The 16,165-nt window shown below is 38.5% G+C and overlaps 1 protein-coding gene across 13 annotated transcripts in view; it reads right to left on the minus strand.

Moving 5' to 3' along the window:
* Positions 1 to 16,165, minus strand: part of GTF2I (general transcription factor IIi) — a 114,313-nt gene that overhangs the window by 71,878 nt on the left and 26,270 nt on the right. For all 13 annotated transcript variants that reach the window (XM_038539055.1, XM_038539064.1, XM_038539058.1 and 10 more), the window contains exons 2-8: positions 13,259 to 13,362; positions 11,313 to 11,451; positions 8,155 to 8,289; positions 6,911 to 7,094; positions 6,709 to 6,737; positions 1,272 to 1,326; positions 747 to 790 (exon numbers count right to left, since the gene is read on the minus strand). In XM_038539055.1, the coding sequence (XP_038394983.1) occupies positions 747 to 790; positions 1,272 to 1,326; positions 6,709 to 6,737; positions 6,911 to 7,094; positions 8,155 to 8,289; positions 11,313 to 11,451; positions 13,259 to 13,357 (685 nt within the window). In that variant the 5' untranslated portion in view covers positions 13,358 to 13,362. The remainder of the gene's footprint in view (positions 1 to 746; positions 791 to 1,271; positions 1,327 to 6,708; positions 6,738 to 6,910; positions 7,095 to 8,154; positions 8,290 to 11,312; positions 11,452 to 13,258; positions 13,363 to 16,165) is intronic.

Raw genomic sequence — 16,165 nt, forward strand, 5'->3', positions numbered from 1 at the left:
ACATGACGCAGAGTTTAAAAGAGGCAAATGTAAAATACCATATTGTATGATTCTACTCATATGCAATGTCCAGGTAACCTACAAAACCCAAAATTAGATTAATGGTGGGAACATGGTTTCTACTTGGGCACCAGGTTTCCAACTGGGATGATAAAAATTTTCCAATATCAGATTGTCATGATTACTGCAAAACTCTGTGTACTCAACACCACCGAATTTTATACTTAGGGCTAAGTGAATTTGGCTGTATCTCACTCGATAAAGCTACCCAAAAAATATATATGAAATAAGAGTACAAGCATGACATTTAAAAGTAAGGAAATGAACACCAAAAACAGCATAAAGTTAAAAGCAGTCTCCCTAGAAAGTAGAAATAGGCGGCAGACGGGGGGAGGCAGGGAGAGTAAGATTACTTGCTTGGCTTGTGTAAAAAGCACTGCAGAAAGAGATGACATTTTACACTACTGTTCCTATGTAATCGAGGGGAAAACCTATTAACAAATTTGCTTACAAACATGTAATCAGCAACAAACTTCTGGCTACCATTCAGTAAATGAACTTTTTCAGGTTTTAGTATAGTATCTGGTAACATTAAGAGACAATGTCACCAATGGAACAAATTTGTTCTGTCTGCTTCTCATCAGTACATCACAGTAAAAAATAAGTCAAAATACAATCTTCTACATTAAGGAAAAGGTTCCCTTACTTTTATTTCACAGATTCTAAAAGCACTAGCAAGAACATACCAGAATCTTCTGTGGGTTCAGTTTTCACTTTGACGGGGCCACAGCTGAAAGGAAAAAAGCCTTAATGAAGCTCTGCACTGGTGCGGGCTGTCCACATACCAACACACAAAGTCACTTACCTGACCAAGCTCAAGGCAAATCTGACTCAACTTTTTAAGTTTACATATTTATCTCTTGCATAACGATAACTTGTCCACTGAATTTAGTATTTTAATTCCAATCAACTTTTTTTGGGGGGAAAAAAGACTGAAGACATAGGATAACATGATAACTTGCAAATTCCATGTTATTCTAAGGCCCTCCTCTTCCCAGTGTGGTTATCAACCTATCTTAAATGCTTCCCCCCAGAGCTACTCAGTCAAACACTGCATTTTCACAGAACCCCAAATGAATCAGCTAAATATTAACCCTCAAGACATTGTGATACGGGCCTTTTAATGTTCTAATTCCTCAAGATTCGAAAAACTAAAGTCCCCGGGATGTGGATGTGCAGGTTTATGCGTACTGATGAACTTTGCTTTTTACCTTCCACCTGGAGAGAGCATGGACCTTTCAGCATCCGTTACCATTACGCGACCACCTATGTACAAAAAAATAGTGAGATTTAGGTTTTGCCAACACTTTCAACTAATATTTCCAAAGGTCCTCAACAGAGAGTAAGCAGGGTAGGGATGTCCACAGCTCCAGGTCACAGTGGAGGGCACACGGCAGTGTGAATTCACATAACAATGTCCTTCATTCTTCCCTCAAAGGAAGAGGTGTGGGGATGATGACCATCCAACAGTTTTCACCCCCTCACCCACCAGCACCCTCCCCCCTTAAGGAAAAAGCTCATAATTTTTTTAAAGATTTTATTTATTTGACAGAGAGCACAAGTAGGGGAATCAGCAGGCAGAGGGAGAGGGAGAAGCAAGCTCCCTGCAGAGCAGGGAGCTGGACATAGAAATCGATCCCAGGACCCTGGGATCATGACCTAAGCCAAAGGCAGACACTTAGCCAAATGAGCCACCCAGGTGCCCCAAAGCTCATAGGTTTATCAGTGAAACAAATACACCAATGCACTATTACTCCAACAGTAGAGAAGAAGCCTATACTGACACAGGAGTGCTGATAAAGATTTCTGTTAGGGATACATCAAGCAAACAGTGACTGAGTAACAGATACAGGATTTCTATTTGAGAGTGATAAAAATATTCTGAAATTAAGAGTGAGGTGACAGTTGCCCATCTTGTAAATATACAAGATGAACTGCACACTTTAAAACCATGAATTTTTTTTTTAATTTTTATTTATTTATGATAGTCACAGAGAGAGAGAGAGAGAGAGAGAGGCAGAGGGAGAAGCAGGCTCCATGCACCGGGAGCCCGATGTGGGATTTGATCCCGGGTCTCCAGGATCGCGCCCTGGGCCAAAGGCAGGCGCCAAACCGCTGCGCCACCCAGGGATCCCGTAAAACCATGAATTTTATATTAAAAAGCCCATGAATTTTATGTTTGCAAAAAAATTAAAATGTAAAGAGAGGCTGATGCCACCAAATGTGAATGAAGATATAGAATAACTGAGACTCTCAATGTTGGTGGGACCACCAAATGAAATAAATCACACTAAAAACCAGATTGGCACGTTCTTGAAGAATTATTTATGTAAATACCATGTGCCACTCCAATTTTAGGTATTTACCCAAATGTGTGTCCACATAAGGTCTTACACTGAAATATTCACAGTAGTTTTCTTTATAAAAGCCAAGAAATGGAAACCCAAATTTTTGTGAACAGGTGAATGGGTAAACAATTATAGTGTACCTGTACTGTAATACTCATCAGGAAAATAAGGAATTACTGATACACAAACAGGCATAAATCTCAAAATAAGACAAAAAAAAAAGTACCTACTATGATTCAATTTCTATTTTAAAAGTCTAGAAAATGCAAATAAATCCACAGTGACAAAATCAATGGTTGCCTGGGATTAAGGGTAGGAAAAACAAAAGACAGGAGTTATCAAAGGCTGACAGCAAACTTGGGGTGAAAGATATGTTCCTTGTCTTGACTGTATTGATGGTTTTCACAGTATATACATGTATCAAAAGTCAACAAACACTCTACACTCTAAATATGTGTAGTTTATTTTATGCCAATAACAACTCAACAAGGGACACCTGGGTGGCTCAGTAGGTTAAGAATTTGCCTTCAGCTCAGGTCCTAGGATCGAGCCCCAAGTTAGGGTCCCTGCTCAGCAGAGAGTCTGCTTCTCCCACTCCCTATGCCCCTCCCGCTTGTCTGCACACTCTCAAATAAATAAAACCTTTAATAATAATAATAACTCAACAAAGTTATCAAAAACTTTAAAAACTGGAAAATATCCCATTACAATCAAAACTTTCCAATTATTCTGAGTCAAGTATGATAAAAAAAAAAAAGCAGTCATACAAACCCTCCTGCTTGTACCACCTGGTGTAAGCACCCTATAAGAAACATTCTTTAGTTAACAACCAGGCCCCAGTGTTTCAAAAGAAATTTATAGAAGACTTCAAAAAGTACAAATGGCAGATTAAAACCTAGAACACTTCAGGAAAAAAATACTGCTTAAGAAAATTTGGAATTTAAAATTAAACAAAGCAATAAAGCTTTTCTTTCTTATAAAGGACATCTACAAAAAACCAACAGCTACCATATTGTCAAAGCCAAAATGTCTTCCTCCTAATACTGAGAGGGTGAGGCTCCTATCCCAACTTCCATTAGATATTATATTGGACATTCTGGCTAGAAAAATAAGATGAAGATATAAAAAGCATTCAGACTGCAGAGTTAAACTATCCTGATTCACACACAACAGGATCCATGACATAGAAAGCTCAGAAACAGGCAAGGTCAACTAACTTTCTTTTTTAAAGACTTTTTATTTATTAGAGACCCAGAGAGAGAGAGAGAGAGAGAGAAACAGGCAGAGGGAGAAGCAGCCTCCATGCAGGGAGCCCGAAGTGGGACTCCCGGGTCTCCAGGACCACACCCTGGGCAGAAGGCGGTGCTAAACTGCTAAGCCACTGGGGCTGCCCAACTAACTTCCTAACAAAAATCCCAAAGCACTTCCGGGAAGAAAGTACATTTTTTTTCCATCAAATTGTGCTGGAACAACTAGACAGCCACATGCAAACTGAATTTCCACCTTCATCATGTGCCATACACAAAAACTAACTCAGAACTTACCACAGATCTAAACGTAGTAACTCAGAATATAAAAACTTATAGAAGAAAACACAACACATTCTCATGACCTTGTGATAGGCAATGGATGATCTGAGATATGAGATCAAAAGCATAAGAATTAAAAGAATGAATTGGGCTTTGCAAAAATTAAAAGCTTTTGTTCTCGGGTGCCTGGGTGGCTCAGTCAGTTAGGTGTCTGCCTTCCACTCAGCTTATGGCCCCAGGACCCAGGGATCGGGCCCCAGGACCCAGGGATCGGGCCCCAGGACCCAGGGATCGAGCCCCACGCCCAGCTACCTGTTCAATAGGAAGCATGCTTCTCCTTCTCCCTCTGCTCCTCCCCCCTGCTCATGCTCTCTCTCTCTTTCAAATAAATAAATAAATAAAGTTTTTAAAAACCTTTTGTTCCTCAGAGGACACTGTCAAAAGACAACTTGTAAAACTAGAGAAAATATACATATCAAAAATCTATAAAGAACTCTTACAACTCTAATAAACTACAAATAATCCAATTAAAACACATGGAAAGGCCCTGTACAAACCTTATTTCAAAGAATATACATAAATGGTCACTGGCCACTAATCCCGTGAAAAGATACTCAACATTTTTAGTAATTAGGGAATATGCAAATCAAAGCCACAATGGCATACCACTTCACATCCATTAGGATGGTTAAAACCAGGGATCCCTGGGTGGCTCAGTGGTTTAGCGCCTGCCTTTGGCCCAGGGCGCGATCCTGGAGACCCAGGATCGAATCCCACGTCGGGCTCCCGGTGCATGGAGCCTGCTTCTCCCTCTGCCTGTGTCTCTGCCTCTCTCTCTCACTGTCTGCCTATCATAAATAAATAATAATAAAAAAAATTAAAAAAAAAAAAAAAAAAGGATGGTTAAACCAAAAAGACAATACCAAGTGTTAAGAGGAATGTGGAGAAAGTGGAACCCTCAGACAATGCCCATAGGAACATAAAATGGTACAGGCACCATGAAGGGAGCTTGGCAGTTTTTTAAAAGCTAAATGTGAAATTAGTCTATGACTCAGCAATTCTATTCCTGGGTATCTAAACCCAAGAGAAATTAAAGTATGTGTCCACACAAAAACTTGTTCAAGTATGCCCACGGTAGTATGATTCTTTAGTATGATTCGTAACAGCCCAGTGGAAACAATCTAAAGGCCTATCAAAGGGATCCCTGGGTGGCGCAGCGGTTTGGCGCCTGCCTTTGGCCCAGGGCGCGATCCTGGAGACCCAGGATCGAGTCCCACATCGGGCTCCTGGTGCATGGAGCCTGCTTCTCCCTCTGCCTGTGTCTCTGCCTCTCTCTCTTTCTCTCTCTGTGACTATCATAAATAAATAAAAATTTAAAAAAAAATTTAAAAAAAATAAATAAAGGCCTATCAACCGGTAAATGGATAAATGAGTAGTATATTCGTATGTAGGAATATTCGCCATTTAGTAAGAGAAAGGAAATAACTATTAATACATCCAATGATCTGGATGAGCCTCAATTGAGTTATGCTGAGTGAAAAAAGTTAATCCAAAAGGATCCACACTGTGTATGTATTTTATATACCCTTCATGCAAATATGAAAATAACAGAGATGAGGATAAAAATATTCTGAAATTAGACTGTGACAATGATTGTAAAACTTTGTAAACTCTGTCAATTTACTAAAGCCCACTGAATTATATAATTAAAATAGGCGAATCTTATGGCATCCTAACTATACCTCAATAAAACATATAAAATATTAATCTTTTCATCATGGTAAGAAATAAAGGTTATTTAACAAAAAATAAAATACATTGCATGTGTATATATATTATTCTGTCCTTTCTTATACTGGTAGAGGCTATGAACGATAATGGTCATTTATTTTCAAAAGTCTCAAAAAAACCTGCCTCCAAAGGCCATCAGTCTCCTAAAAATCACTTTTCCCTTCAAATGCAATGGCTTAAGTGTCCCAAAAGAAAGTCCTATTGAAATTCTCATTTTTCAAGGGCCCATCTTAATGCCTTCTTCGATTTCAAAACCTTCTTGGGCTGTAAATGAATCCTTCCTGCAATGAACTTCCACAGAATTTTCTCTAACCATTTGTGCAGTGTGTACGTTATGATCTTGCTGTGGTGACTTTATGGGCTTTTTTTTATGTCTCACATTAAACTACCAGCACTCCGAAGCTTTAATGCTTGATGCACAGTTGTATATCTCCTCCTCATTCAATCTTGTGCCCAACAATTCTGTGCCTGTTCAATGAACGCTAGGTAATTAAGTCATCCTCTTAATTCTGGGAAATGAGGGCAGATCCAATGTATGATTGTATATGTTGCCAAGGTAAACCTTGACTACATCATAAACAGAGTAACAGAGCCAGAAACAAAAAACAAGTCTCTAGTTTTTCAGCTCAGTGACTTTTCATGGTTTTGTTTTGTTTTTTAATTTTTATTTATTTATTTATGATAGTCACAGAAAGAGAGAGAGAGAGAGAGAGAGGCAGAGACACAGGCAGAGGGAGAAGCAGGCTCCATGCACCGGGAGCCCGATGTGGGATTCGATCCCGGGTCTCCAGGATCACACCCTGGGCCAAAGGCAGGCGCTAAACCGCTGCGCCACCCAGGGATCCTCATTGGTTTATATAGAACACCCTAGTTCCAAAATGTATTACATCATAATCTCAAAGAAAATAAAAATCAGTAAAATATGTTCAGTTTGGACCCAATAGGTTTAGGAACAATCTGTAAACAAAGTAATCACTTACCTAGGTGCTTCTTTGGCTCTAGGAAAGGTCTGCATTAAAACAAAATAAAAAACTATACATGAATATACAAAATAAAATTATTGTCAAGCATAAATTTAAATAACTTCTACAGTAAACAAGAATTTTAAAAACATATTAAAATGAACTGCATATTCAATGTTATATAATAAACTATTGATAAGCAAGGGGTAAAGTACTTTACCTCTTAATGATAAATGAAATCCCTGCTTTGTTCTCTAAAATCCACTTCAGGGTGGCAAGATCATAGTTCTCGGGGTGTTTAAAGGCAACTCCTTCTGGAAGCCCCTGCACGACCACAGCAGACTGATCTCGTAGCATCTTCTCATATGGAACAGGTACCACAGTTGATTTGCCTAAAGCTTTCCCTGGGAGTGAGGGAGAGGGGTGAGGTAGAAAGAGGGTAAACATCATTAAATGTTGAGATTAAAAAACAAAACCATCATTAGTTGATCACAGCTTAACAAATAGCCTTCATGCTGTTTTGTAATATCCGATTTCAAAATGACTTCAAAATAGCAGAGGGCCCTATTCCCACGTTAGAAGTTCTAAGCCTGAAACAGATCCAAAAGGTCAAAATGAAAAGTACATAAAATATTTATATAAAACCTACACAAAAACAAAAGGAACAATGGCTGATTTTTTCCACTAGTGTCTTTCTTTACAATGGCCTCACTCTGGTTTAATACAACCTTTTCATATACAATTCAGGCTTAGAACATGGAAACCTGACAGGTCCTATTGTCATCATAAAACATCAGGCAATTTTTGGCCAATCTTCTCAGCGAAAACTTATTAGATAGAGAAAACTGATATTCACAACTGGGTGTGCTCTACCACCCTGTCGTTGTGTATCAGGCAGTGAGCCACAGATGCTAGAAACCCTATTCCCCAGAGATGAAATTTACTACAACCTCACAGTATGTAACCAGTATCTTCTCCCTTCCACTGTTTCTCTGAAGAGCTTTGCTTACCACATGTTTAGACTAACAAAAGGTGGGTTTTTTTCAGGAACTGGTGAGATCAACACAGGGGGCAAAAATAAACCATTCTCTTTGGGTGATTATGTTGAGTTAATGTAGGTTGGGGGTAGGCAGTTGTAGTGGGAGGGAGCTATGCAAGTATTGGGCCAGGGGGTACACAGGAAATCTACTTTCCTCTTTACCTATAAACCTTGAACAGCTCATAAAAAGAAAAAGATTAAAAACAAAAACACCTATCCCATAGATCTAATAGGTATGTTTGTTTCCAGGTTCCTTCAAACTAGAAATGGGAAGTACAGTCATTCCTGATGTTAACCCACTGATTTGAAGTTGATTCACTCCGTTTGTCAAAAGTGTGCAGTTTGACTATGAAACCAGTTACACAATCCACCCTTTACCAAACTCAATTTTATATCTTTTAGAAAATTCAGGTGTATAACCTTACCATAGCAAAAGCAGAAATAGTCCTCAACTGTTTTTCTGAGTGTCTCAATCTCTACAGCGTCTACACTCATCCGATTTGCCGGGGTTGTAGATTTCATCTTATGCATTTCTGCAGCCTTTTCTTCTTCTTCAACACCTATAAAATAATGATATAAAAGGCTCATGTTCATTATCTTAATATTTAGACTTTGGTAAGAATACTTTTTTCTATATTCTAGTATTTATGATTTGTTATAAAAAGACAAAGAGGAATGAGCACCCGGGGGGCTCAGTTGGTTAAGCACCTGTCATCAGCTCAAGTCATGATCTCAGGGTCATGGAATTAAATCTCATGATGATCCCAGGACACCGGGATAATGACCCAAGCCAAAGGCAGATGTCCGACCACTGAGCTACCCAGGTGACCTGCTACAAATATTTTTTTTAAAAAGGTATCTTTAGGGACGCCTGGGTGGCTCAGCATTTGGGTGCCTGCCTTTGCCTCAGGTTGTGATCCTGGATTCCGGATCACAGAATCGGCTCCCTGTGGGAAGCCTGCTTCTCCCTCTGCCTGTGTTACTTCCCCTCTCTCTCTGTCTCTCATGAATAAAAAAAATAAATCATTAAAAAATAAAAATAAAAAATAAAAAGGTATCTTTAGGGATGGCTAGGTGGCTCAGTGGTTGAGTGTCTGCCTTTGGCTCTGGGTGTGATTCCCGGGATCAAGTCCTGCATCAGGCTGCCCGCAGGAAGCCTGCTTCTCCCTCTGCTTGTGTCTGTCTTTGATGAATAAATAAATAAAATCTAAAAAATAAAATAAAAAGGTATCTTTAGAGTAATTCACCAGCTACAAACTTTTTCTTAATGCACTAAATGAATACTTTTATTGACAACTAAATCAACTCCAAATTTAAATATAAGATTATCTTTCTTTAATATTTTATTTATTTATTCATGAGAGACACAGGGAGAGAGGCAGAGACATAGGTAGAGGGAGAAGCAGGCTCCACACAGGGAGCCCGATGTGGGACTCGATCCCAGGACTGCGGGATCACACCCTGAGCCAAAGGCAAACACTCAACCCCGAGCCACCCAGGCATCCCTAAATATAAAATTATCACACCACCACAAAAAAAATTCCAGGTTCAAGAAGTTCAACAATTAGCCACTAGACATCTGTGGCTACTGACCACCTGAAATGTGTACTAATCCAAATTAAGACGTGTGGTAAAGGGCAGCCCAGGTGGCTGAGCAGTTTAGTGCTGCCTTTGGCCCAGGACATGACCTTGGAGACCCGAGATCGAGTCCTGCGTCAGGCTCCCTGCATGGAGCCTGCTTCTCCCTCTGCCTGTGTCTGCCTCTCTGTGTCTCTCATGAATAAATAAATAAAATCTTAAAAAAAAAAAAAAAAAAAGATGTGTGGTAAAATTGCCAATACATACTGGATTTTAAAAACAGTAAAAAGAGTATGCAAAATATCCCATTAATCACTTCTATGTTGATGCTGAATGATAATGTTTTAAATAGATCAGGTTAAACTATAACTACTAAAATAAATTTCACTTGTTTCTCCTTCTTATTGTCATAACTCAAATATTTTAAATTATGAGTGATTCATATCATCTCATTGCTCCTGGACAGTGCTTCAAACCTTGGGAAAGAGAATTTTCCCCAAGAAATTATAAAACTGACTCATAAACCTACTGATTAGGTGTCAGAAGACTACTATTGACCTTTGTGTACAAAATACCTTATATAAACAAATATTACATACTTAAGAATTACTTCCAAAGATTATTTTCTAAGGCATTGAATTATTGGTAACAAAAAAGAAAGGATGAATACTAATGGGCAGGGACTACAGTTTGCAACTATGGACAATTCCCCAAATGCTTAGTTCTAACCACTGGAGAACCACATAAGCAAGGCAGTATAGGGAATGGGAATATAAACACAGCTGCCAGTGGGATTATAGTATTCATGGGACAGATGGCAGCTGATATACACATAATCAAAACAACATTACTATAAACTTAAATACACAAACATGATCAAAGCCTTAAAAATTCTCAAAACAATCAGAAATAATGAAAAAAATTTAACTAGATTATACTACCATAAAGCTTAAAAGATTATAGTGGGGGTGGAAGCAGACATATACAGTGTGAAAATATGCATTTTAACAGGACTAAAAATTAATGTTAATAAGAAAACTATTTTATTCACCCATGATCTCAATTCATCATGAATTGGATCTAACTTGCTAATGGAAATTTAAGTTTGGCACCTAAAGACACACTCACGTACACAATATGCCTATAGACATCCCCACCATTTTGTTCTTTCCATGTTTAAAAAGAGGCTAGATCACTGAGACAACATGACACTGGCAGGCAGTGTAAGGTTAAACATGGATACAAAATCGGTCTGTGTAAGATCATAGGTAGTAACAGCCTACAGCAAATTTATTTACTGTTTTTGTTGTATATCAAGTTAAATTTTCACCAACTGGATGAACTCCCAATTGAAGAACCACAAAACACACTGAGAATCCTTACAAGTTGATTCTACTGAGGGAATCAAAGAGGCCAGTTTAATTTTATATCATGCTTACGCGAATTTCATGCACAAAGACTTGCTTTGAACACACCAAGTACCTATCAAGAAAATAACTGTTTACTTAAACAAGAACCTTTAATCAATTCAAGATTTCTCTACCTTGTCTCTCATATGTGCCACCAATCCAAAGTAACACCAAGCAAGGAACACAGAATAAACATTTACCATTTTTCTTAAACTCTTCAGTATTTACCCTTATATATTATCATGTTGGGAACACTGAGCATTTTGAAATGTCTCTCTAGACATTTTAGAAAGTCTTTTTAGTATAAATATCATTCTGCTTTAGAAAGTAAGATATTGGGGACGCCTGGGTGGCTCAGTGGTTGAGTGCCTCCCTTCGGCCCAGGGCGTGATCCTGGAGTCCCGGGATCGAGTCCCACATCGGGCTCCCTGCGTGGAGCCTGCTTCTCCCTCTGCCTGTGTCTCTGCCTCTCATGAATAAATAAATAAAATCTTAAAAAAAAAAAAAAAAAGAAAGAAAGAAATAAGACATTTGTTATCCACAAATATTTGGGCACAATATTTATGAAATACAAATGATAAAAATATAATACTTACAGTATTTTACAAAATCTTTCTGAAAATCCTTTCTGGTGTTGACAAAAGCACGTCCTCTCTCAGTTCCAACAACAAACACATCTGTCTCATACACTGCAATGCAGGCCACTTCTGCCTTGGACTTGGCCAGTTCTTTACACTAAAATACAAATAACAAACCTTATGTTATATACAGATGTCTGAAAGTACTATTTCTGCTGGATGGATAAAAAAAATCTTATCACTTCAATTGTCTTATTACAGTAACTGGAATTAGATGAAGTTCCTAGTTTCTGGCCTTAGATCATCATATAAAAAGAGGGTCACCGTTTTTTATAGGTATCTCTCTTTCTAGATAGTTTCTAACCCCAATTTTAAACAGGAAAAGAGAATTTGTAAGAAAAAAAGGCAGAAATCCCTTGTAACCTGTGATAGGTCAAATTCCCATGAAGCAGACTCAGATTTCTATTCAGGCTTTGTGGAGAGTACTCTCTCAATAGCAACACCCAGGAGATGTGACGGATGCAGGTTTCGGCAGAGGGGGAGTTGATCACTGGTGCAACTGCATCTGGAGAGCTCTGGAGCTGGGATGGCCCTCCCATAGAAAGGGGAGACCTTGGGCAAGGGAGCCTCAAATACTCGCAGCAGCTGGGAGGATTATTGCCATCAGTCAAAAGGGAAGTTTGAAGCCACATCACAACATCCACTATGTTGGGACGCCTGGGTGGCTCAGCAGTTGAGCATCTGTCTTCAGCTCAGGGCGTGATCCCAGGATCCAGAATCGAGTCCCACATCGGGCTCCCTGCATGCAGCCTGCTTCTCCCTCTGCCTGTGTCTCTGCCTCTCTTTCTGTGTCTCTCAGGAATAAATAAAATCTTTTAAAAAATAATAATAAAATCTTTAAAAACAGTAATAATCCAGTGAATGGTTGTATTAAAGAGTACTGTACCTTAGATATTTCTCTGTAAATTAACATACTATTTGCCTACTTTTCTACTATGTTAATAGTGTTTTTTCCTATTGATTCATAAAAATATCTCACTTATTTTAGGCATTAGAAAAGATGTTTCTGGAATTAAATAGGATTATATATTTTTCTTCTGGTTTTTAAATTTGTCCTAATATATTATTTTCTTTTACTCATCTAGAATTTTAACTTGACATACTATAAAGACTTGAGTTTGGGGATTTTCTTTTGCTTTTTTTTTTTTTTTTGGCCAAATACACTATGTTCTCTGTCATTTGTTGCAAACTACAGCTTTCCTCTATTTGGTTTTTATTTACACAATAACCATCATAAATAGAAATTATCTGCATGATATTGATCTAAAACATTATTTTGAATAAATAATTTTATGCCAACTGAGATGATCACAAATCTTTTGAAATATAATAAAGCCACAGCATAGAACTTCTGACCTAGAGGTAAGCCAACAATTGTTCCCAGCATGAGGAATAATGCTGCCCTATCATTTTGTTAACATTTTATTTACATGAGATATACAGTAGCTGCTCACCTGAAAGGAAATGTGTGAGGGTGCGTGCCTATTTTATCCACACTTAGGTGGACATCCGTCTCACCAAAGGCAGTATTTATGAAACAACAAAGCAAGATTCATGTATTGCCCAAGATTATATGAAAGAAATCTACTGTTAAAGATAAATTCAAAGCTACTGTTTGCAAAACAAGAAACTGCTTAAGACACTGGTAGGTAAACAACTGAAATTAAATGTAAAAAGTTAAACAGGTTAAGAACATTCTGAAACATGGTAATAAAATCATTTGAAAAAAAAAATAAAAATAAAATCATTTGAAAGGCTTATATTAACTATTATTCAAGCAAAAGTACTCTTCTTCTAAAACCAAAAAACATGCAAGTTTACAAAAAAAAAAAAAAATCAATCTCACCTATGAGCTCAAGCCTATTCAACTACAGACATTTTCTAGAACTATAAAGCCATCTCACCATGGACTCCAGAGCAGACATGAGGAATGTCACCACCATCCTGCTCTCTGAGGACTCCTCGTCTTCAACGGGCAGGGTAGACATTGCTACTTGGGCCATGATCCCTAGGAAAGAAATAGAAAGTGAGTGGCAGAAATCCACAATGTCCTTCCAAACAGACATTCAGAGCTATGAGAGTCCTCCACAGACTGCCTAATTTAGTTTTCTTGCCTAAGAGAAAAGCAGCTCAGGAACTGACCAATTTGTCCAAAACTCCCATCCTCTAAGATAGAAAAAAAATCAGTCCTCTAACTTTCCAGCTAATTTCTACAAAATTAGGCCAGTATAGTCTCCAAAATAAACTCAGATGTCATCAACAACCAGTTAAAATTTCTCCTAATAGAGGGGTGCCTGCGTGGCTCAGTCAGTTAACCGTCTACCTTCAGCTCAGGTCATGATCCCCGGGTGCTGAGACTGAGTCCCTAGTTGGACTCCCTGCTCGGCAGGGAGTCTGCTTCTCCCTCTCCTTCGGCTCATGTTCTCTGTCTCTCAAATAAATTCAAAACAAACAAAAATTGCCCCAAGTGAGAGTCAGAGGTAAGGCATTCCACCATCCAGTGACAGTTTATCACAGTTCAACATAGGACATAGATGCAACGCTCCCCCTCCCTCCCAGGCACATGTGCAGTGGGTTAAGGCAGAAGGACGCTGGACGAAGAGAATTTCTTTGTTCTTACTAAGAAGAAAATAGGGGGCAGGACAAATAACATCTAAGATTACTTTATAATACAGCACTATTACTCTCTGTAGAAAACATTTTCTGATACTTGGCTATCAGCAAGGAACTTGAGCTCAATCTCCAACACTATAAAAATGCAACACATACAGACGCCTGGGTGGCTCAGCGGTAGAGCATCTGCCTTTGGCTCAGGACATGATCCTGGGATCTGCGATAGAGTCCCACCTCGGGCTACCTGCATGGAGCCTGCTACTCCCTCTGCCTGTGTCCGTGTCTCTCTCTCTCTCTCTCTCTCTCTATCTCTCATAAATAAATAAATAAAATCTTTAATTAAAAAAAAAAGAGAAAGCCCTCGACATAAGAGTTTGTAAAAAAATTTTTAAATAAATAAATAAATAAAATAAAATAAAATAAAAATAAAACGCAACACATAAACACTAAATAGGAGAAATTGGAACCTTTGTATACGGCTGTCAGGAATAGAAGATGGTGCATGCATGGTGGAAAACAATTTGCCGGTTCCTTAAAAATTCAACAGAATTACCGTGACACAGCAATTCCACTTCTGGGTATATACCCAAAAGAAATGAAAGCAGGCACTCAGATACATCTATACCCATGTTCACAGAAGCGTTACTCACAATAGCCAAGAGGTAGAAACAACCCAGATGTCCACTGTCAGCTCAATGGAAGCACAAAATGGGATACATACATACAATTGAATATAATTCAGCCTTAAAGAGAAAAGCTCTGAGACATGCTACAACATAAATGAACCTTGAAAAGATTATCCTAAATGAAATAAGCTAGACAAATATTATGATTCTACTCATATGAGATATCTATATAATAGTCAAACTCACAGAGACAGAGTATAGAATGATGGTCACCAGGGACTGGGAGGAGCGTGTAGTGGGGATTTATTGTTAATATGCACAGAATTTTAGTTTGGGATGATGAAAAGTTCTGGAACTAAATGGTGGTAATGGTTGCAAAACAATATGAACGTGCTTAATGCCAAGGATGGTTAAGATGGTAAATTTTGTTATGTCTATCTTATAAAAATTTAAAATTGAAGGGGTGTCTGGCTGGCTCAGTCAGTAAAGCATGCAACCCCTGATCTCAGGATAGTGAGGTCAAGCCCCACACTGGGCACAGAACTTTAAAAAAAAAAAAAATTGAAAATTGAAAAGCAAAAACATGTCACATAAAGACACTCAAAAGCATATTTTAAAAATCAAAAGCCAAAATCAAAAGCATATTTTTAAAATACTAATACTGGGGCACCTGGGTGGCTCAGTGGGTTAAACGTCTGACTCTTGATTTTTGGCTCAGTTCATGATGTCAGGGTAGTGAGATCAAACCCCTAGGATGGCTCTGTGCTGGGTGTGGAGCCTGCTTAAGATTCTCTCTCTCTCCCTCTGTCCCTCCCCCAATATCCACCCCAGTGCCTGGGCTCTCTCAAAAAAACAAAAACACTAACACTAAAAAAACCTTTTTCTAGGAGCACCTGGCTGGCTCAGTCAGTAGAATGTGTGACTCTTGATCTTGGAGTCCTAAATTCAAGCCCCACATTGGGCATAGAGCTTACTTTAAAAAAAAAAAAAAAAATTGGGGGCAGCCCGGGTGGCTCAGCAGTTTAGTGCTGTCTTCAGCCCAGGGTGTGGTCCTGGGGACCCGGGATCGAGTCCCGCATCAGGCTCCCTGCATAGATGGAATGTAGCCTGCTTCTCCCTCTGCCTGTGTCTGTGCCTTTCTCTCTGTCTCTCTGTGTCTCTCATGAATAAATAAATAAAATCTTAAAAAAAAAAAAAATGTGCTCTTGCTCCACCATCTCTTACCAGGTAAGTTACCTGCTAGGCTAGATTTGGGCATCAGCAAGTAAAGTGTACATACTTAGGAAATAACACTTTACAACAGAAAACAATAACAAAAACAACTGACACTTATCCCTGAATCTGTGAACACATAGAAGCAATTTTGTTTTTCAAAACAAGATCTCTATCCTGAATAGAGATAGAATCAGGAAAAGCAGTATTAAGCAAGAGAATGCTTAAGACACAGAAATTACTTTCCCTAATAGCCTGAGTCCCATTCTTTTCTCCTGAATACGTAAGTTTAAGTAAATTTATACTGAAATGTGGCTCAAAATGGACAACAAAGGGATATTATCTTGCCATAATCAGAAT

This window comes from Canis lupus, chromosome 6 (assembly GCF_011100685.1).
Source record: "Canis lupus familiaris isolate Mischka breed German Shepherd chromosome 6, alternate assembly UU_Cfam_GSD_1.0, whole genome shotgun sequence".
Taxonomy (NCBI): Eukaryota; Metazoa; Chordata; class Mammalia; order Carnivora; family Canidae; genus Canis; species Canis lupus.